Genomic DNA, 23,418 nt, shown 5'->3' with positions numbered 1-23,418 from the left:
AGACAATCACAACTTCTTTCATAACTTGTTGAGAATCACAACTTCCTTCATAACTTGTTGAGGTGACAAATTGGAATTAGAGCAATATTATTTCCATTAAGACTGCCACTAACATCACTTTTATTATATACAAATCACAACTTGCCACCTTGACAAATGTAAAAAATATTATGAAATTTATTGTTCCTCTAGACATATCATATTAAGAGTATCTAAAATTTCAAGAACTTTTGTTTCATTTTATGCCATCTGTGCCACATGTTCCCTCGTGGTTAAATGCAGGATAAGGGATCTATGTTGTGCACACGCAGGAACACGAATAATATGGGGGTAAGATCTGTCCATTGAATCCTCCAATTCCCTCAAATTTTTATTCCCTCCAAATTTTTTTTAGATATAAGATACATCACATATAAAAATAAAAAAATATCACGTTTCTCATCCACCTAAGAAACCTAAGAATTGAAAAAAATGGGAGGATTCAATAATAATATATAGGCTTCCCCATCAACATATGGAGGCCACCATTCCAACATGACCTTTATGCAAGCTTTTGACAGAACGTGCATTATAGATATAAGATAATCAAACAGCAAGAAAACCGCTCCTTTTTTTTCCTGTTAATTTGTTTCTATTGATATTGAAATCAAACTAACCCGAGCCCATCATTTAAAAAACAGGGGATATATAATATTGGTTTTTAGACGAAATTGATTAAAAAAAGAAGAAGAAGAAAGACAACTATAATTCATACATCAGTTAAGATTAATGAAGATACAATCACAACATATGCCAGAAAAAAGAAAATGGCTATCTGAATGAAGAACTTTGGATTTTCCCTCATGTTAGGGGATGTAACAGCCCTGTAAACCAGAAAAACTTTTATTTAGTTAGGATCAGAATAAAAGGAAATGTCTTTTTGGGAGAAAAGTATTTACAGATATAAAGTGAAATCTAAACTGTGTGTTTTACTGATGGAATTGAATTCAGGCTGAAAGAAGCCAATACCTGGCAATGCGCTGAGAGAATCGGTGAAAGGGTAAACTCTGGATAAAGACAATGCCTGGGCCCGTTAGAATAGCTGTTACTAGATTGTCACCCTGCAAGTTGACAAACACAATTAAGAAAAACTACCTTCTTGGAAAGTAGAAACAAAATAATTGATGTGGAATTAGGACAGCTATGGGTATCAGTGAAGATGAGGTAATTTTGGGAACCAAACTGACTGGACCCAACAAATGAGACCCTATTTGTTGTGTATAAAACCACACAAAATTAGCTCTTCCAAGATAATGCAACTACAGAAGGGCTGGGTCAACCTTATCTCTAAGGTCCCAGAACCACCTAATTTTTCACCATTGGAGGCAGCAACATATACCTAAGGTGCTACTTATCAAAAACATATATACCTAAGGTGCTAAACTTGCCCAGCTTCAATATTACCATTTGAAAAACGATGCATACATAGAATTTTTTTTTGCTAACAAGGTTAATTAAAAATATGAAGAATAATGCAATTTATTTTAGAGGTTTTCCGGAATCAGCATCTCCAACAATAATTGATAGTAAGGTTGCCTATCAATCACCACTCTCAAACCCTGGGGAGGTGTTTCAGAATATCTTATAGTTACTACTAAACATGGTTTAAACACCAATGACATCATATAAATGGGTAGAGTTGATGAAAAACCACAAGGAAACAAAAAGTAAGATGGATAGTCAAAGCTCACCCCAAACACTGCTCTTCTCATAGGACCATTGTACTTTACTTGAACATTGACTGTGGTTGTCAGGGCAACAATACAAGATACATCAACAGCTAATAACTCACCCACTTCAAGATTTTTCTGCACAACTAGCAAACAGAGCAACCCACAGAGGATTAGTCTAAAGGGTGAACATTGAAGCTTGATTTTGGAGGGGGGGGGGGGGTGTTAAAAAATAAAGGAAGAAAACAGAAACAAGCTCCGATTTAACCACACAAGAGGCTCAGGGAACTATGTTTAAGAGCTCATATAGAAATGCTAAGGTCACCAGTAATCTGTGAGGGGTAAACAAGCACAACTTGCAGAACCCGCCAGACATGCTTGAACACAGAGCATGCTTGAACACAGAGCAGGACAAAAGACCTGTCTATATTCTGTTCCAATTGCTTTCTCAGCAGAACTCCTGACAGAGCCAAAGTCTAAAAAGGCCCTGAAACAAATTTTATAAGCATGTATGTTGAATCAGAAAGTCATACCTGATCCACCCGCAAGTATGAATGCAAGCCCCTGGCCTGATAGCTTCTGTCTCAGAAATCCCTATATTAACATTAACATATTATTTACCCCAAATAGAAACATTTACATGCCACACAAATACATACACAGCAAAATTGGGAGACCAGAGAAAATATGCAGAGTGATAGAACATTCCCCCCAAACGGGGGGGGGGGGGGGGGGGGGAATGAAGAAGAAGAAGAAAAAGAGGAGAGAATGAAGGGAGAAACAAGACTCAACTGCTAGAAGGAGCAATGGCAAGAGGCCAGTCAAACCAAAAAATAAAAAGAAGAGAGAGGAGAGGAAGCAAATCTGAGACTACCAAGTATCTCACCTCAGCACCAGCAACGACGTTACGTGCTCGTTGATCAACTGTATTACTGACCTTCACATCATTGACTGAGCAAAGGAATGCATCTGGCTACAATCAATTTCAACTAAGTCACATAAAAATCTTGATGACAGAGAAAAAGAAAGACAAGGTGATAGCAGAAGACAACCACAGTACATTGGTCACTGCAGAATGGGAAAATACATGAAAGGGATTGTAAACTTAGAAGAACAAATGGACAATTAAAGCAAATAATTTAGCTCTACCTGACATAAAATTTCTCCATTAAACATAGCCAAATCAATCTGTAAAATAATGTCCATCAGAAACATATATAAGACTATAGTTAGCTATATCCAATAAAAGTATGGATCGTCAGCCATGCCCACTTAAAATGAGCAAGAAATGAAGTATTCACAGAAATGTGGTATGTCTGAAAAGCACTAACCGGGAGAATCCTTGCAAGAGAAGGTGCAGCAATCCCAACAAATCCATCAGTTGGACCAGGATTACGAAGAATTATGCTACTTAAACTCTTCCCAAAAAGCCATTGCCACATACCTACTTCATTTTCAGGGACAAAAACATTTTCCATTTCGACGAACCCAGACATGAAGCACATGGAACCTACAATTTTTTGCAACACATTAAAAAAAAAAAAGAGGACATTTTATGATCTGTAACTCAAAAAAAAAAAAAACCTAATACGACTTTGGTCAAGTACAGAATGTCAAATTCAATCTATAATCCACTTCATAAAAATAGAAGATAACTATTTGAGATTACGACAATCCCATAAAGATTCCGACAGGTAATTTTCGATGAGCTCTCCATGTCTTTTCCCTGAAATTAATAAAGTTCCATCACTTGAGGAGCCAACAACCAGCAACAACCCCCTTCTAAATGTATATAACTGCGTTGGCTAGATTGAGGATTCAAGAAGATGATCTGCTGGCCAATGAATGTGGACTATTAAGGATAGCACAGAAAAATAAATTACCTGCAGTAATCTTTCCTGAATAATGTGTATCTGGGTGTGGATATGCAAGTCAAAATAGCAAAGGAATTAAGGAACTAAGAAAAAAAGTAAGGAGCAGTATTTGCTCTACAAAAGTAAGAGCAGGTCATTCCTAAGAACAACATTAACTCAAAGGCAGTGCAATGCATGTGGTACACAGACATACAGATTAAAGTCAAAGTAGAGGAAATCTATTTCTGAGCAAGTTGACATGAACTAGCATCCAAACGACAACAATCCTTAGCATATAATACATAAAATTTGATTAACTAATTAATTGATCCCTTTTCCTTTCTCAGTATCCAAAGTGTGTACAATGCAAAGATTTAACAGTGTTAATTCAAAGGTAGTGCAGTGCATGTGGAATACAACCAGGCATCCAGTTTGAAGTCAAAGTAAAGGAAATCTAATTCTGGGCAAGTTGACATAAATTAGCATCCAAACAATAACAATCCTTAGCATAGTATACATAGAGTTTAATTAACTAATTAATTTATCCCTTTTCCTTTTCTCAGTATCCAAAGTATGTACAATGAAAAGATTTACTAACAACATCCTTCCAAAATAAAAAGGAAAAGAAAAGATGCAGTTCCATACAAAGTAATGTCAATCAAACAGCTTCTGAATTGAAGTAAGGCTAAAATAGTAAAATGCAATCTTAGGCAAACCCCACTTCAAGTGAAAGCAGTTTGTTATTAAAATCAATCAAGCAAGTTAAAAGCTCTTGGCATGCCTCAAATGGATAGATAGGCCCCTAATCTACGCATAGCCATGATTGGCAATGAGAAACATCATAGGATAAGATTATCTATGTCATCCATCACCCCAAAAAAAGTCTCTGACACTAAATTTTTCTTATTGACTACTTTAGTATCAACTACAAGAATGTAATCCTCAATAGATAAGCAACAAAATTAAAAATTAGCATATAGATGTGCACTGACTAACCCAACTACCCCCCCCCCCCCCCAAAAAAAAGCGGGAGAAAAATTAGAAAGAAAAAAAAAATGGAAAAGTTAGGATAATAGGATAACAAATTAATATCATTTCTCTTAGATAGACCATCAACTAAACCATCCATAAAAAACACAAACTTACCAGGCTTTGCAACAACCGTTTCTTGTGGCTTTAACATTATCTGAAAATGCAAAAACCATCCAATTAAATGTTTTAAGAGAAATAGAGATACAGGAGCTGAGGAATAAGGGGAGAACATTATACACTTTGGAGCAATAAGGAACATACCTGAACCACCTGAGCTTCACCACCCAGAATCTGAAATGGTATCACAGCATCTTGTGGACTCTACAGTAGTGAAATATGAATATCAGCTAGAAAGACATCAAAACCCATCAAGTATTTGCACAATTCACTTAACACGAGCACACGTACTCCTTACGTCAAACCGACAAAAACCAAAAAAAAATGAGCTTAGACAAGGAGCAACCACAAAATCACATACAAATAAGTTCATAGCAGAGCATTGGATTCAAAGTAGATTATACTTTATCATATCAGATTTCCATCCCTGACTAAGAAAGAAATGGATAAACTACAGAGAACCCACAAAACACAAAAATGACACTCTACGGATACTGTTTGCATACAAGAACATATACTACTCTATTTAGAGTAGACTCATATTAAGTCTACAATATGATCATACATGAGTATCCATTTTGTATGCTAGTTATGGTTGAAACTCATATTGAGTCTACAATTTGACCAGTCATTACATTTTGTATGCTAACTGTTGAAACTCATTTTCAACTAAGTAAGATGATCATTCACCATAACTTCCCAGCATTTTTGGTTATCATTTCCCTTTAGTTTGCTTTAAAGTTCTACATTTTCTATCCCCTTGAGAAAGAACTACAGAAGAGATACACATCTTGTAGATTAATTAACTAGAAATAATTGCATTTTCTTTTTACAAGTAAAAGTTTTACTTAAAGGGAAAATACATACAAAGGATGATTATTTTTTGATAGTTACAAATGGGGGAGGGGATATTTGAACCCTAGACATCTCTATTAGAAACACCAAAAGGTGCCAGTTGAGTACAAGACTCTTGGCCATACAAAGGACTATTATAATACATCCTCATATAAAATAACATTTAAAGAGTTATAAAAGCAATGAAATCTAAAAAAGTATCACAATCTAAATTTCCAAAAGCATGAATTCAATCATATAATGAGCATAAGACAATGCTCTTCAAAGATTTTTTGCTTTGCTATATTATTAAGGGTGCGACTATTCCTCATCAAATTTTCCACGTTATGCAAAGAGGGACAGCACCTCAAATCTCACCCTTCTCACTATGGAAAAATTTCCCTTTCCATGAGGCAAATATATATACAAACTTGCAAGGCATTAATCAATTTACTCACATAAGGTTAACCAGGGAAATATGGAACCCTATATTGGAGAAAATGTAACCGAGGTTAACAGGGTGGAAGAAGTTGTACTTTTCTAAGGGAGGTAAGCTCACTTTAATAAAGAGCACACTTTCAAGCATGCCTACATATTTTCTCTCTCTTTTTCCCATCCCCTCTATTCGTGCGAAACAGATTGAAAAATTGCAGAAAGATTTTCTACGGGATAGTTTAGGAAATGAATTTAAACTCCATCTTGTTATCTGGAAGAAGATCTATGAATCAATTCAACATGACAGATTGGGCATAAGGAGTTCAGTATCTTTTAACCAAGTTCTATTGGGAAAATGGTTATTAAGGTTTGCCATGGAAAAAGATGTTTTCTGGAGGAAGGTGGTGGACAAAAAATACATGAAGTGGCTGTAAGATGGTGGTTGGTGTTTGATGGCAAGCAGGGGGCCCTACTTTATTTGTCTCTGGAAACATACCATAAGGGGCTGGGGAAAGTTTTCAAACTGTATCACCTTTGAGGTTGGTAATGGTACCAATATTCATCTCTGGCATGATAGGTGGCTTGGGGATGGTTGTCTTAAAGACACTTTCCCAGAACCCAGATTGATATAGAAATGCTCAAATAAGAAGGCTACTGTGGCAGACTATATGATCTGTAAAGCAGGTCAGGTCATCTTTATTGTAATGTCACCTTTCTTTTTCTTTTTTCTTTTTTTGATAAATATTGTGATGTCACCTTTCTTAAAGCTATCCAAGACTGGAAGATGTATGCCTCAATAGATTTTCTTAATTTTATATCCTCCATAAAGGTCAATCAAGATGCTAAAGACTATATTGGTTGGGGACCATCAAAGAGCAGGTCATTCAAGGTCAAATCTTTTTATAGAGAACTATATGCGGGAGATGTGCAGTATTTCTTGTGGTAAGGTATTTGGAGGATCAAATCTCCTACTAAGGTATCTTTTTTATTTGAACAGCAGCATTGGAGAAAACTCTGACTCTAAATAACCTACGAAGAAGAAACATAATTGTTGTGTAATGGTGTTGCATGTATAAGAAGGATGGAGGATCAGTTGATCAGTTGCCTCTACATTGAGATATGGCCAGATACTTATGGTCTTCATTGTTCTGTTTATTTGGGCTATAGCGGGTCAGCCTAGGAGGGTATTTGATATGCTATTTTGTTGGAAGGTGAGGTTTGCTAGACATCAGAATGGTGATATTTAGAATGTGATCCCTTTGTACTTAATGTGGACTATCCAGAAAGAACACAGTGGTTGAATGTTTGAAGGATTCAAACATACTACAATTTATCTTAAGTAAATTTTTTATGTGCTTTGTACCAGTAGGTGGCCATACTTAGGAGCCATTCCTACTCTAATTTTCTCGAGTTCTTAGATTCTTGTATTTTCTATTGATTTCTTGCAAATTTTGTTGATTTCTCACTTTTAAGTACACCACCCATATACTTGTTTTTGTATTTTTTTTTTTCAGTATCCATTTGGCATCAGCTTATTTTTCTTTTTGCTGAAAGTTGGTTAAAGTATACTTGTAATTTAAAAAGTGAGGTTATAAAAAGCTGTACATAACCAAAATAAGCTAAAACTAAACTAAAAAATTCATGGAAAATGGACACTCAATAACCAAATCTCAGCTGCAGCTTTAAGAAAAAGCATGAAGGGAAGAGAATGTATTGTGCCATATTAATAATTTTCCTAAGACTTTTTTAGGTTCCATTCTCTAAATCTATACCATTAGATATACTATGTGATTATTGAAACTTCAATATATCTATCCATAACAAGACTCAATATTTAGCATAAGTTTAATTTCTAAAAACATTAACTGGGAAAACCCAATCTAATTAATTCTCATTGAAGTCGACTTGCTTTTATTATTTGTTTTACTCTCCCTAATCTAAATCTTGAATTGTTCACTGCCAAGAGCCTTGTAGCTCAGCTAGCATTTCATGGTGTTTCCAAAGTAGACATCTACGGTTCAAACCCCCCTCCCCTATTATTCGAATTATTTAACTATAAAAAAAATATGCAACCACCAGTCTGGTCATCCCTAAATTTACACAACTTACAAGATTAACAGATATGATTTTTTTTTTTTTTGATAAGTACAGATATGATTGAATATTATGATAAGAAGTGCAACTAGTAATTAGACTTACTACTTCTGCCCTAAATAATTTGCTGAATTCTTGGCTGAATTTGCAAAATGGTAGCTGTTGGCAATGCATTCTGAATTCAGTCATCCCAATCTATCAATAGTTTTCCTTGGCTTTGTTTGGGAGTTCATAAAGGAATGGAATGAAATTAAGTAACCTTGATTGGATGTTTTAAAATAAATGAATAGAATATAAGTAATCTTGTTTGGGAGTAACATAGAGAGAATGGAATGGAATCATTTTATGACAATATTACTATTAGACCTCTATTTTAAAATAAAGGGCTGAGCATATAGGGGTATTTTGGGAGTTTTAGTAAAAAATCCATTAAATCTAATTTCATTCCTTCTCGTTCCTCCTAATTTCGGGGGAAATGAAAATTTGAGGTTTTAAAGGAATAAAGAAGAATGAGTGTTCCTTCTTATCCATTCCATTTCCTCCCACTTAAACTCCCATACAAGGGAATGGACTTTCCATTCCCCCATTAAAACTCCCAAACAAGGGAAGGGAAGAATATTCTAAAATTATTCTATTCTTTTCATTTCTTTCCTTTTCATCTCATTCCCTCTTCCCAAATGAGGGCTAAGTATCCTATTCAATTTATAAGATTCTATTGCTTATAAAGAAAAAAATAATATAAAAAACAGTTGGATGCTTGTAATTTGTGTATTTGATTGTTTTGGTCCCCTGCTATATACTTCTGTATACTTGGGTGACCTTTTTATGATTTTGAATAGAATTTTCTTTACTTATCAAAAATAAATATATAAATAAATAACAGTTTTTGTGCCCTATAGTATAGAGTCCACAAATCAAAATCCTAAAAGCAACACGTGAATAATCAAAAAGGCTACACCCTCAAGAACCCTATCTACTCTAGCTAGCCAAGGGATGCCCTCCATGTGGGAAGATGCTAGCCCTCATCAATTCAGATGCCAATACAATGAAACAGATCTAGGAGCAGTTGGTCCAGCCATGTAACTTGCAGTAAGCATGCTTCATAGACATCATGAGCAATACACCCTACTGTTAATGCCAACTTGAATTAGGAGAGGGCACACGAATCTTGCTCCAAGCACAACTCCTATGATGGCAAAATGACACGCTGCCAACTCCTATGATGGCTTGGAGGAATCTAATTTTAAGTGGTTGAATTAATAGGCTAGCTGAGGATAATAGCTGTACCGTAAATACAGCAGCAGTGCCTTCTCCAACTTCGGGAATGATTATTATTCTTGCTCCATGTCAAATTCTTGTTTCACCAAGTGATGCACTAACAGCCTAATCGGAAGCCTCTCCGAATATCATCTTTGTTGCTCCAGAAGATATATCCCAAACAATCTGCCTTCACTTAGCATTTCCCCTACTGTCATTTTCTTTCTTTGCACCTCTCCCACTATACTTTCCACTCTCCTTCCTATCAATACAAAATTTTCTTCTTTATTAAAAAAAAAAAAACAAAATTATATGCCTAATGATCCTAATTTTCCTAGAAAACCTAATCTTTGATTAATCTTTACCATTCAGAAAATTGCGATTCTCCTCCTTATTGAGATCAGCGTGTGCTAGAAAATAGCATTTTGCTATTTTTCTAAAACCTCCATGAACTAACTACATAAATAACTTGAAACCATGGATCAAACTTAGCTAATAGTGTAATTGTCTCACAAACTTACCTCCACCAAATTAAAACCTAAATACAAACTGAATAACAAAATCTCCAACAATGCACATAAAGCAAATCAGTAACCGGATCAAAACGCCAAACCAAAAGCATGTCCCTAAATTCACATACAAAATTAAAATAACCAACTCCATTCAGCTACCGCGAGATGTGTTCAAAAATAACAGAAATAATAAATAAATAAAAACTTCAGCTTTCTTCATTTTCCTAAGTTTTCTAGGCAACCAAACAGCGAGCAAAGAACAAAAACCAAAAATGCCATCGAATTGTGGAAGACACATAGTGTCGAAGTAGTGAGCACCTGATAGACGTAAGGCTGGAAAGGCGTAGAGAAAAACGGAGCGGCCATGGCGGAAACGCAGCTAATAGATTTGAATTCAGAGAGATCCAACGGAATGGAATCGTTCAATTTTTCCTTTTGAGATTTCAATTGACCTCCATTGTCATGATCGGATCGAAAACGAGAGAAATTCAGTGAGGTTTGAGCGATTTTGCTTAATATGTAAAGGGGTTTTGGGGGTCTTCGCAAACTAAATGAAAGATAATGAAGTTACCAAAATATCCTTGATTGTCAATGAATTTGCCAGTGGAATTGGCCGGGGTTGAGGTGGCTTTTTTGTCAGACTGAGCTTTTAATTACCGGTTCAGGTTTTTGTCTTTGATGTGGGTTTCGTTAAATGGAGTACACGTGGTATTAATTGTGAAGTGGCGTCTTTCTATTGGTTATGCCTCAACTCTCGACGTGTTCAAGTAAAACAACTACGTTCATCCTGCTCAGATGTGCTCACGTCTCCGTCGTTTCACATGAAGCCATCGTCGTTTTGGCCTTCCCAAATTTCTTACAGCTGTTTTACTTCTTTTTAGGACAATGTTCCTCTAACAATAACCAACTTCACAATTATTTATAAGACTATCCATATGTAATATTTAAATGAATTACATAATCATGTGATTACAAGTACATGTGAATATTCTTTGTAGCTGCCACGTAGTGAATTGCAGATAGTTTTCAGCTTGAAGGTAATTCTTTTCCCTCTACAATGGTAAAGTGCAATAAGATTGCTTGAACTTTTATGTCGGTGAACTAAGACTCATCTCATTTTTTCCCGCCAATTTAATTATTAATTATTGGCATAAATTTTTGAAGGAGTAAAAAAATTTAATCATGATTTTACTATTTTTGGGAAAAGAATAAGTTAATCGGTGGTTCATGAACAAACTCGAGCTTGCTAGACAATAAAATGAAAAAGTCTATACTTTTACCTAAACTTGGATGGTTTACCAAATAGACCATGTTGTGAACATGTCTTGGTGTATTGTACTCTGTTTTAACCTTTCCAAATTAAAAAATACAATACCTATTTATAGTGATTGGAATGAAGAGTAAATGCCAACCTAAAATTACGACCAACCCCTAAAGATCAAATACTTTGACCAAGTTTGCCTAAATGTTTACCAAAGGTCAAATGCTCACTTTTATGGAAAAGACATCAAAATAGTAAATTATATCCATTTGTAACCAAAACCCTGAATTAACCTAATTTGACTAACTTTTATAGAGGTTTTAACTAAGCTTTGACTGAAAGTCTGACAGTCACATTGGAGCAAATTTGTCACCATAAATATTACAGAATATCTTTGAATTGACTACTAACATGTCGCTAACTTAATAGAAAACGTCTCAAACACTTAGCAAATTTGGTTAAGTGTAGGAAGATCAGATTTTGAGTTTCATTATGGTCAAACTAGGATCAAACGACATTGAACAAGGGTGTTATGTACTCGTACTTGTAACTATTCATACTAAGAGACCATCACGTACTTTTAGTGCGGCGGTCACTCTACAAATATAAGTACTTATGAGGTGTGGAGGGCCAGGACTGAGGTTCAAATCTCCAAGAAGGAGCTTCACACATATATACACTTAAATTAGGCTAGAGTAGAATTTCTATTCTCTATAAAAAATTAAATAAATAAATAAACTATTCATACTAAGAGAATTGAAGTGCAAGCTTTGTATGATTAGAACATAGGCACTACAAGCTTTCCAATGGTACTTCATTTGAGCCAAATCGATATCGAGAAGTTTGTCAACTAAGGACACAAAAATGGAAAGATCCATGAGAAAATATGAATTTTTGGTGCAAAGGATAATTGTCGTGCAATATTTGAACCCAAAATTGCTCCAAACCACAAAACGATGTCGCAAAATAGAAAGTCTTCAAGGTTTAAGAAAGTGCCTCATCAACCATGTCACCTAACTTCTTGAGGGTGTGACTTTCTAATTATTTAGCTGAATTGCATAAATTTTGTAACATTATACTTCACTATCTTTTCAATGACAACAAGATTAATCAAAGCATAAGTCAACAAGGCGCCAAAATATGTAGGGGTGTACACGGTACGGTTTTAGGTTATTTTTAGCATCGCATTACTTGGTGCAGATTTTTCAAAACTCTCGTTGCACCTCACCTTAATAGATCGATGACCATGTGATGTGGTGCGGTTTGTTCGGTTCTCATACATATTAAATATGTTAGCATATATTTAATATATATTATAAAACTTATATTTTAATAGGTGTGGTGTGGTGCGGTTTCCTAAAAACAATAAAATCGCAAACCACATCGCACTTAGGGATGACAATGGGGCGGAGCGGGGACGAAGGATGGGGTCTTCGTCCCCGCCCCGCATGGTTTTGTCATGTTCCATCCTTGCCCCTTGGGGCCCCGTCCCACCCCGCAAAACTCCACTTTTTGTTAACTTTCCCTACAACTAGTACAATTTTTTTAATGAAACATATTTCATTAATAAAAATATACTTGAAATTATAACTAAATTCATCCCATCAGATCAAATCAATTTTTAGAAAAAAATTGAGTCATATATCCAAGTGTTTAACAAGACAATCATAAAAAAAAAAAAAAAATTTAAAAAATCTCATAGTATAACACATAACAAAATAAAGGCAGAGAGTCATATTGGGTAGAATAAAATAAGCTAATATTGATATGTTTATTTAAATAGTAGGGTTTTAAGATATGAAAATTTTATAATTATAACCCTTAGCAATGCAGGGCGGGGCAGGGACGGGGAGAAGCGGGGTAGATCTAAAAAGTCTAAACCCATCACCGCCTTGTCCCGTAGTGCGGGGTTAAAATCTTGCCCCATCCCCGCTCTGCTAATTTTGTGGGGCTGGGAAAACCTGCGTGGGACGAAGCGGGGAAAGGCGGGTTAAGTGGGGCGGGGAAAAATTGACATCCCTAATCACACTTGCACCTACAAGTGCAGTTTTTGCACCTCCACTATAGCCAATGGTGTGATGACCATATTTTGCGGTTAGAGCGATTTTTTGTATAGTCCTACTAATATGTCCTCAAAATAAGGTGACTGAATTGGTGAAACTCTACGACTAACCGGGAAATATGAGAACTCACTCTACCTTGGACTACGATGATCAGCATGAAGCTTGGTTAAATCAGCCTAAGGCTACATGAATTTGAGTTTTTCTCCCCCACAACCTCTATAAAATACCCACGCCTCCCCTCACTTCATTCACACACATTTTGAGAAAGATCTTCATCCTCCTATAGTTAGGGCGTTTAAGAATTGGTGGTGCTCTCAAATTTTGTCAAAACTCTAAAAAAAGTTATATTAGGACCAAGGGGATGGGAAGAGAGTGTGAGAGTTCCATCAGAGGTAGTAATCCCAAAGACAACGCGGAAGCTCTGTTACAAATGGCAACCACAAAGTTGAAGGAGTTAAGAGTATGTAAGGTAATTATTTTTTCCCTTTATTTTCTGTTTTCAAAAACAATTTATATTTTTTAGACTAAAAAACTTATTTGGCAACTTAAAATAGACAAAAAACAAAAACTATTCTCAAAACTAAATTTGTGAAGAAAACTGAAAACATGCAAAATGTTATTTTCAGTTTCTAGTTTCAAAAGTCAATGAAAATATGTATTTGATTTAATGAATCTGTCTCATTTAATGAGTTAGTATTAGGTTCAAATCCTGGTAACAACATATTTTAGGTTTTTTTTTTATTTTTTTTAATTTCAACTAATCAAACATGTTTTTAATTTCAAAAATATATAATAAAAAAAATTGTTTTTTTTTTTTATATTTCAAAAAAAAAAATTTTGAAAATACAAAACAAAATCTGATACCAAACATAACCTAAGGCTCTAGAGGAGAAAAGAGTCACAGTTTATCAAAGTAGTAGCAATTTTGAAATAGAAATAGCAGAGCGATGGTCAATTACCAACTTGAGTTTTTGTCGAGCAAGGTCATATCTTATACTCTCTCTCTCTCTCTCTCTCTCTCTCTCTCACAATTATGCAATTAAGTACTTTGTTATAGTTAATGCTATAATTGAATCTTTAAAAGCTTCCTAGTTAAGTAGTGATATAAATATTATAACACATGCATTATGGAATAGTGATATTCCTAACCTGAAGGGGTGGAGCCTCCAGGCCAATATATTAGGACAACAGGTCCTTTGCATGCAAAATTGGCTCAAGCCATGGACCCATGCCAGGGGATATGAGGCTCATGGCACACATAAAGGAGGAGAAATTTCAGCAACTAGTGTGATATATTTCCTTTTGCTCATATAATAATTAGTTATGTGATCCTGCACTTAAGGCTTATATTATTTCATCGTTCGGATAGTAAATTTCACTATTTGAATATTTAACTCATGCTTTCGTTGTTAGGTGTGTGGATTATATGTTTAAGTTAGTCACTCGATTTAGATTCATTATAATTAGGGTCTCAATCATTAAAAAAAAAATGTACTTGTACTATTAAAATAAAATTCGGCACGGATTAGCGTTTCTTGCATCTCATAAAAATTATATTGAAAATCTCGTCCATGTCATGTAGAATTATGTCCATGCATCATCTAGGATTCACATCTAGGGATTACATATTGACATGCTCAATTGCTCATGGATTCATACATAATTTCATGATGACCCCTGCATCTTAGATTAGACTGCATTGTCTGCTTTGATTTCTTGTTTATATTTGATTAACATGGCTAACCATTTCGTGCCTTTGATTATTTGGTAATTAATTTTAATTATGCAAACATTACATGAGTGGATTTCTTTTATTTTCATTTTGATGTTTGTTATTCCTTCGTTATACAATTGTACGACGAATTGTGAACTATTTGACCAATGTGCCTTAGGAGTTCAATTTATGTTGGGTGAAGTGGGTATTTAACACTTTTTCACCCATTGACTTAGGCACGCAGGTTTTTGTATTTTTTGTGTAATTTTTTCTTTCTATGTTCTTTTAAGAAAGTCATTTTTCAACTAATAACATGACTAATCTACTTAATCTTTTTTATGATATAGTCAATATTTAATAGAATTTCATCAAAAAGAGAGCAGCAAGTAGAGTACGGGAAAAAATATATTGAGTTTTAATTTCTTCAAAAATCAAGAGTGAGAAAGTGTTATAAATATATACACACACATAAGTGTATATGTGCGCGCCCCTTTTATGCTTAAGTGATAGTCATCTCTCTCTTGTCAACGTTAGATTTGAAGTAATAAACGTTTGGACTTCAATAATAAATTAATTTGACTAGAAAACTATTCATTTTAATTATTTTGACAGAGAGATAATTGAAGAAACTACTGGAAAATTTTCACTTTTGAATTGTCTAAATAGAGAAAAACACATTAACATAATGCACAACGTTCAAAGAAAAGACAACTTCTTAAAAATAACTTTTACTTACTAAAATTTTCGGGACTTCATGAAAATTTTGGCATTGTGAGACATATAGATAATATATATGTAGGGTCATTGGGCCCGGGAATATGTGTGGGGTGGCCCAAAAGTATTCTTTGGGTTAAAAGCCCAATCCGAGAACACTGAATGGTCCGAGAATGTATGAATGTCAACTCCTAAAGCAATACTAAATAAAAAATAGATGATGTATGAGCAAGTATGTCCAAAAAGAGAGTCCGAGGAAGATTGTGTCATCAGCTATACATAGCCGAGGTAAGAGAAGGGTTGGTTAACATTCACAAGCTATGTTCTAGAAATTCCTATGGGTAAGGGTAAACATAGTAAGTATGGAAGATAAGAAGAAGGGCGGTGGAATATCTAAGATAAAATTGTCACCACCGCCCACATTGAATGCTCTGCAACTACTATGCTGGCCGCATTAATAGAGAATTGAGACCTGAGCATCAAAGTTTAACCTGGCTCCTATCTCCAAAGACTTCAAGAGAGGTGGTGGGACAAGTATCTAAACCAGAAATCTAACCCTGACGTGAAACATGAAGAAGAGGAGAAGGAGAGGATATAAAAGGAAGAGGGGACCTTCAGCAGGGGGGATCGAAAGAAACAGAGGAAAAACACTGTATATCTCACTATCCATAACTGTATCCTATCTTGAGTAGAAATAATAGAAATCATCCTCAGCTGGTGTCCGAAGAGAGGATTCTTTCTTGTAAATAGTTCCTTGTCCTGTATCATTGTGATCAAAACCCATCATTTTTGTTATCTAACATCACTAGAACTTAGATTTCAAGCTCACTCTCTACATATTTTATTGTAAAAGGCCTTTCAGGCCCATTCCTTTTTTACTGTGGGTTCGGGCTCAAATTGTGTCCTTACAATTGGTGCCGTCTGTGGAAAATCTTGTGTTTTAGGAGGTTTGGCATTATGGTAGGCTCAGGTCCACCCCGTGCGGAGTTTGTGGGGTCCTAGCATGAGGATCACTCCTTACATCTTGAGCACAAAGAAGACCGAGAGGGTAGTGTACATACAATGCACACTTGCAGGAGTAGGAGTCATTCACAAGGAAGAAGCAGAGTTCCTTACGAGGAACATGCTAAGGCCATGCAAGAGGAAATTGACCACCTAAAAAAGAAGTTACGTTGTGAAAGGCGAAGGCGAACTCCTTCTTTCTCCGATCCCTCTTCTGAGGGCTCTGGGGATGACAATTACAGGCCGAGGTCAAGGACTCCCCCGGATAAGTCTTTCTCCTAAAGGAAAACAACCTGCATAAGCAAAAGGGTAAAAATTCTTCTTCCAAGGGCTTAGGAAATGATGCTATGGGTAGAGCACTACATCAAATCTCCAAGTCACCCTTCACACGCAGGTTGGAAGAAGGGAGGCTCCCTCAGCACTTCACACAACCAGCATTCACCATTTATAATAGCTGAACAGATCTTGTGGAGCATGTGAGTCATTTCAGTCAGAGGATGACAGTGCATTCTAAGAATAAAACTTTGATATGCAAGATCTTCCCCTCTAGCCTAGGACCTGTGGCGATGAGGTGATTTGATGGCTTGAAGGTAGGTTCTATCAATTCTTTCAAAGAACTTACTAGGGCATTTGGCTCTCGTTTCATCACATGCAGTAGGGTTCCTCGGTCCTTGGATTCATTATTGTCCATGGCCATGAGAGAATGGGAAACCCTGAGAACATACTTAGACAGATACTGGGAGATGTTCAATGAGATTGATGGAGACTTTGATGATGTGGCGATAAGGACCTCCAAGGTCGGCCTACGCAGAGCACGACTTGAGGAAATCTTTGACCAAAAAACCAGTCAGGAGCGTACGTCGACTCATAGATCACATTGATGACTATAAAAGGGTTGAGGAAGATCAGCAGCAGGGGAAGGGAAAGACTAAGGTTATCCCTCAGGAGATGAGGGATTTCAGGTCGGAAAGATACAACAATAACAGGCCTGGGAGAGATTTTACCAGGTAAGCTGGCCCTACCTCCCCTCAGGTGGTTAATACCATCTTTAGGGAACCACTGCAACAGCTATTGAAAATCAGGAATGAGCCATACTTCAAGTGGCCCAATAAGATGGCGAGGGACCCCTTGAGGCGCAACCAAAACCTCCATTGCCATTATCACTAGGAGAGGGGTCATACCACTGAGGATTGTCGGACTCTATGGAACCATTTGGAGCAATTGGTTAAAGAGGGAAGGTTAAAGCAATTCTTGTATCGGCCTAATGGGCAGGGAAACCACTCAGGGGCGGTGAACCAAGGTAGCGCTTCATCAAAGCCTCCTCTAGGTACGATCAATGTTATTTTTGCTGCACTTGGAAGAACTGGCTCTCATCCTTCCAGGGTGATGTCTGTGGCACGAACCTTGTCCGAGGATTCTAGGGATGAGCCAAAGAGGATTAAAGCGAATATCCTACCAATTTTAGGTTTCTCAGAATAGGACAAAATCGGGACTATCCAACCACATGATGATACTTTGATGGTTACGCTGAGGATAGGGGGCTACGATGTGAGGAGGGTGATGGTTGATTAGGGCAGCGGTGCGGATATCATGTACCCTGACTTGTTCAGAGGGTTGAACTTAAAGCTTGAAGATCTCACGGCTTATGATTCACCCTTAATAAGCTTTGAGGGGAAGGCTGTCATACCAAAGGGGCAAATTAGGTTGCCTGTGCAATTAGGCCCAGAAGTGGTAAACGTGGATTTCATTGTGGTAGACGCCTATTCTCCCTACATGGCCATTGTGGCAAGACCTTGGTTGCAAGTTCTGGGTGCCGTGTCCTCAACTTTGCATGTCAAAATCAAATTTCCATCTGGGGATCAGATAGAGGAACTGCTTGGAAGTCAATCTGTGGCTAGACAGTGCATGACGACTACAATTCTGCATCAGCCTGGGCCGGAGTCCTCGGCCTTAGCTGAAGGAAGGCCATAACAATCAATGTCTCTGGCCATGACCAGGGTACCATCGGTAGAAGAACCTGCGTGTGAGGAATTGGAGAAGGTTCTTATAGACGACGACCTTAAGAAATTCTTTCAGGTGGGAGTTTAATTGTCACCTGAAGAGAAAGAGGAACTCGTTATGTTTTTAAAGAAGAATGTGGATGTATTTGCATGGAATACTTACGAGGCCCCGGGGGTTGATCCAAGTTTCATCTGTCATCATTTGAATTTCAATCCAGCTGTAGTATTGAGGAGGCAACCACCTCAGCGATCCTCTAAAGAGCATTCTGAGGCTGTCAAGGAAGAGGTGTTAAAACTCAAGAAGGCTGATGCTATCAAAGAGGTGTTTTATCCTGAATGGTTGGCACATATAGTGGTGGTAAAGAAGAAGAATGGAAAGTGGAGAGTATGCGTGGACTTCACAGATCTGGACAAGGCTTGTCCTAAGGATTCTTTCCTAATGCCTCAGATAGATCAGTTGGTAGATGCTACTGTCGGGCATCCTTGGATGAGTTTTTTGGACGCTTTCCAAGGTTATCATCAAATACCTTTAGCTTTAAAGGACCAAGAGAAGACTGCATTTGTGACTCCTACAGAAAATTACCATTATAAGGTAATGCCTTTCGGTTTGAAGAACGCTGGAGCTACCTATCAAAGGATGATGATAAGGATGTTTGAGCCACAGCTGGGAAAGACTATTGAAGTATATGTGGACGACATGGTGGTGAAAAGCAAAGTGATTTTCACGCATAAGGAAGATCTTAATGATACTTTTCAGACGCTGAGGAGGTACAAGTTGCGACTTAATGCCTCTAAATGTTCTTTTGGTGTAGGATCAAGTAAATTTTTAGGTTACATGGTAACTCACCGAGGGATTGAAGTTAATCTAGCTCAGGTCAAGGCAATTAATGATTTGCACCCACCTCGGAATCCCAAAGAGGTTCAGAAGTTGACAGGGATGACTGCTGCCCTCAACCGGTTCATTTCTTTGTCCGCGGACAGGTGTAGACCTTTCTTCCAGTTGTTGAATAAATGAAAGGGATTTGAGTGGACCGAGGAGTGTGCTTCGACTTTTCAACAACTTAAGGATTATCTTTCACAACCACCCATTATGTCTCGGCCAAAGATTGATGAGGTTTTGTTCGCATATATTGCGGTGGTTGATCATGCCATTAGCTTGGTTCTTATACGAGATGATAATAATGTACAGAGGCCAGTTTATTACGTAAACGAGTCTCTGCATGAAGCCGAAGTGCATTATTTACCGTTGGAAAAAGCAATCCTAGCAGTGGTGCACGTAACACGTAGGCTTCCCCATTACTTTCAATCTCATACAATTGTTGTTTTGACTCAACTCCCTCTTAAGTCTATACTTAGGAGTGCTAACTACACAGGAAGGATTGCCAAATGGGGTACCATCCTAGGGGCTTTTGATATCAAATATATGCCTTGCACCTCTATAAAGGGGCAAGTCATTACGGATCTGGTGGCAGAGTTTGCTAAGCCCTCATTAGAAGAAAATGTTAAGGGATCAGGCATGGATAAAAAATCAGTTGGCATGATCTCGTGCAAAGAACCTTCTTTGTGGAAAGTGTATGTTGACGGAGCAGCAAATCAAAAAGGATCTGGTGTGGGGCTAGTTTTAATGTCCCCTGAGGGAATTACTTTTGAGAAATCCTTGAGATTGGGGTTCTCGGCCACCAACAATGAGGCAGAATATGAAGCTCTACTGTCCGGAATGGACATGGTTCATAAAATGGGTGGAAAAACGGTACAAATGTTCTCGGATTCACAATTGGTAGTAGGCCAAGTGGAAGGGAAGTTAGAGGCAAGAGATCCAAGAATGCAATGATACCTAACCCAGGTTAGGTATATATAGTCCAAATTTGAGTCTTTTTCCTTATTACATATATCCAAGTGTGGGAATACCCATGCTGATTCTTTGGCCACACTCGCGACATCCTTGGCGCAAAGCCTACCTCGGGTCATCCTTGTTGAAGATTTGTGGAAACCCATTGGGACGAATAGTGACGCCATCCGAATTCATCAAATTAGGGTGGGACCTAGTTGGATGGATCCAATAGTGACCTTCCTCAAAGATGATATCTTGCCCAAAGAAAATTTCGAAGTAGATAAGGTACGCAGGAAAGCACCTCGATTCTAGCTGTCTGAGGACCAGAAATTGTATAAACGCTCTTTTTTAGGACCATATTTGCTATGTATACACCTAGAAGTAACAGAATTACTTTTAGAAGAGTTGCATGAAGGAATTTGCGGAAGTCACACAAGAGGAAGGTCATTAGCTCATAAAGCTCTTACCTAGGGGTATTGGTGGCCCAATATGCAGCGAGAGGCACAAGGTTATGCAAAGAAGTGTGACCAGTGTCAGAGATTTGCTCCCAATATCCATCAGCCACGGGGTGTCCTTAATCCTTTGTCTAGTCCATGGCCTTTTGCTCAATGGGGCTTGGACATTGTGGAGCCTTTCCCAAAAGCAGCAGGGAATAGGAAGTGGCTGCTCGTTGAAACAGATTATTTCACTAAATGAGTTAAAGTTGAGCCATTGTCGAACATCAGGGATATGGAGGCGAAGAAGTTTGTCTGGAAAACTATTGTCACTAGATTTGGAATCCCTCATACTCTCATTTCAGATAACGGCCTACAATTTGATAATAAGACCTTTAGAAGATATTGTTGTGATCTAGGCATCACGAATAGATATTCCACTCCAGCTTATCCTCAAGGGAATGGGTAGGCCGAGGCGGTCAATAAAGTGATAGTCAATGGACTCAAGAAAATGTTAGATGATGCTAAGGGAAGATGGGTGGAAGAATTGCCATATGTCTTGTGGACATATCGAACTACACCACGAAGGTCCACGAGAGAAACACCCTTCTCTATGACTTATGGAGCCGAGACTGTAATACCTCTAGAAACTAGGTTCCCAACACTAAGGACGAGCTCTTTCATTCTAGGCAGTAATGACAATCTATTGGAGAAAAGTCTAGACTTAGTTGAGGAACAGCGAGAAAATGTCATGGTTCAGCTAGCTTATTATCAACACAACTCAAACAGGGGTATGATTCCCATGTAAAGCTACGACCACTTGCACCTAGAGATTTTAGTACTGAGGAAAGTTTTGGGCACTGCAAAGAACCGAACATGAGGAAAACTGGGGCCCAACTAGGAAGGACCTTATCGTATTACCTCAGTCGCGGGTATATGAGCTTATAATCTTGAAGATCTAGATGAACATGTTATACAACGTCCCTAGAATGTAAATAACCTACGAAGGTATTATTATTAAATGAAAGGCACTTCTGCCATTTTATTTCTATTGACACTGTATTGCGTTGATTATCATCTTTTTGAATATCAAACTGAAGCTTGGTCATACCTGGTCCTCAGACCACATACCTTGTCTAAATTGATATTTTATTAAGTGTTGAACAGAACCTCAGTTATGTCTGGTCCTCGGATCATCTACTTCGGGGAAATTAACACTTCAATTCATTTTTCTAAGTATCAAACTGAAGCTTGGTTATGTCTGGCTCCTCGGATCACATGCCTTGTAGAAATTGATGTTCTTATTAAGTGTTGAACAGAACCTTAGTTACGTTTAGTCCTCGGATCATCCTTTCTAGGGAAATTAACGCCTCTTGGTTTTTATGTATCTTATGTATGTTGATATTCTATTGAGCAATGGTTAAAATTTAATTATGATTGATCCTCGGCCTATTTATGTTTAATGTGAATCCAGGTCTAAGTTTGCCCTTCTGCTTGCAAAACTTGAAGACTCCCAAAAATAGTGATAAATGGATAGAAGCCCATGAGCATCACTTAAAGCATTTGCTAGTATATTGAACATATTTATTGCCTAATTCGTTCCAGATTGCTTCCTTTGAATTGTTAATTAAATTATGAAAGGAAATGGACTATTGTTCTAGTGTGACAAACAAACTTCAAGTAAGATGAAAAAGATAACAGGTATAAATATAAAGAAGTGCAGTAAATTTGAAATCTGTAGTAGAAATAAGTTTCTCTTTTTCATTGATTTGAAATTCTTAAAAAGTACATTTGCTTGCAAGTTGTCAAAATTACATTAAATAAAGATAAGGAGAAAAGCTGGAAAGAAGAGGAGCAATCATGGCTTCAGCTTTAACTTTAAAGGACCTTTAGGATCTTTTGGAAGCTGAGGTTGCGTCGAAGAGTCAGCAGCTATCCCTTTGCCTTTCGGATCTTCCTTCAAGGTTATTGGAATTGTCGCTAAGACAAGCTCCATTGTTTGGTCAGTCTGTTTGTCCTTAGAAGATTCCTTGGGATCATTTGGAGGCTGTGTATCCTCAGGTGCTACCCCTTCTGTTGGTTCAACATGCTTTGGAAGCTGACTTTCAATAGAGACAGGGTCTTCAGCTACATCACCTTGTTTATCCTCAGCTCCTTGAATAATAGCACCATCCTTGATTTGGGGAGGGGCAGAGGCTCGGATGGTTGGGGGAAAGTAGACATTTTCTGCCTTCCAAAGGGTGAAAGAGGCATCAATCCCAGCTCGGGAAAGTGACTCATTCCATACTTGAAGGCAACAATGCCTACATACCTCAGGGACTTGAGCTTTGAAAGTTTCAGTGGTCTCTACCACGCCGACCTCATAACCCTCTTGTTCAACTTGGTCCTTTGCCTTCTCAGCCTCCTCTTTAGCCTTAGTGGCCTCCTCTTTAGCCTTGACGGCTTCCTCCTTGGCCCTCTCAGACTCCTTTAAATCTCTCTTAAGATCCTCAATCAGCTTTTTTGCAGCAGCAAAGTTCTCGTCGGCTTACCTAAGCTGCAGTCTTTGATTCTCGA

The 23,418-nt window shown here is 37.4% G+C and overlaps 1 protein-coding gene across 1 annotated transcript; it reads right to left on the bottom strand.

The window, feature by feature from the left end:
- Window positions 1–668: 668 nt before the first annotated feature.
- On the bottom strand, window positions 669–10,380 carry LOC142613347 (uncharacterized). Its single transcript, XM_075785661.1, has 10 exons — window positions 10,162–10,380; window positions 4,856–4,915; window positions 4,709–4,748; window positions 3,041–3,219; window positions 2,859–2,897; window positions 2,596–2,682; window positions 2,243–2,303; window positions 1,731–1,855; window positions 1,009–1,100; window positions 669–863 (listed from the first exon to the last, which is right to left on the bottom strand). The coding sequence occupies exons 1-10, from the start codon at window positions 10,207–10,209 to the stop codon at window positions 749–751; spliced, it is 846 nt and encodes a 281-aa protein (XP_075641776.1). The 5' UTR covers window positions 10,210–10,380; the 3' UTR covers window positions 669–748.
- Window positions 10,381–23,418: the final 13,038 nt, after the last annotated feature.

Source organism: Castanea sativa, chromosome 10 (genome assembly GCF_040712315.1).
Source record: "Castanea sativa cultivar Marrone di Chiusa Pesio chromosome 10, ASM4071231v1".
NCBI classification, from domain to species: domain Eukaryota; kingdom Viridiplantae; phylum Streptophyta; class Magnoliopsida; order Fagales; family Fagaceae; genus Castanea; species Castanea sativa.
The sequence above is the reverse complement of the archived record's forward strand: the minus strand, read 5'-3'. Positions and strand labels throughout refer to the sequence as shown.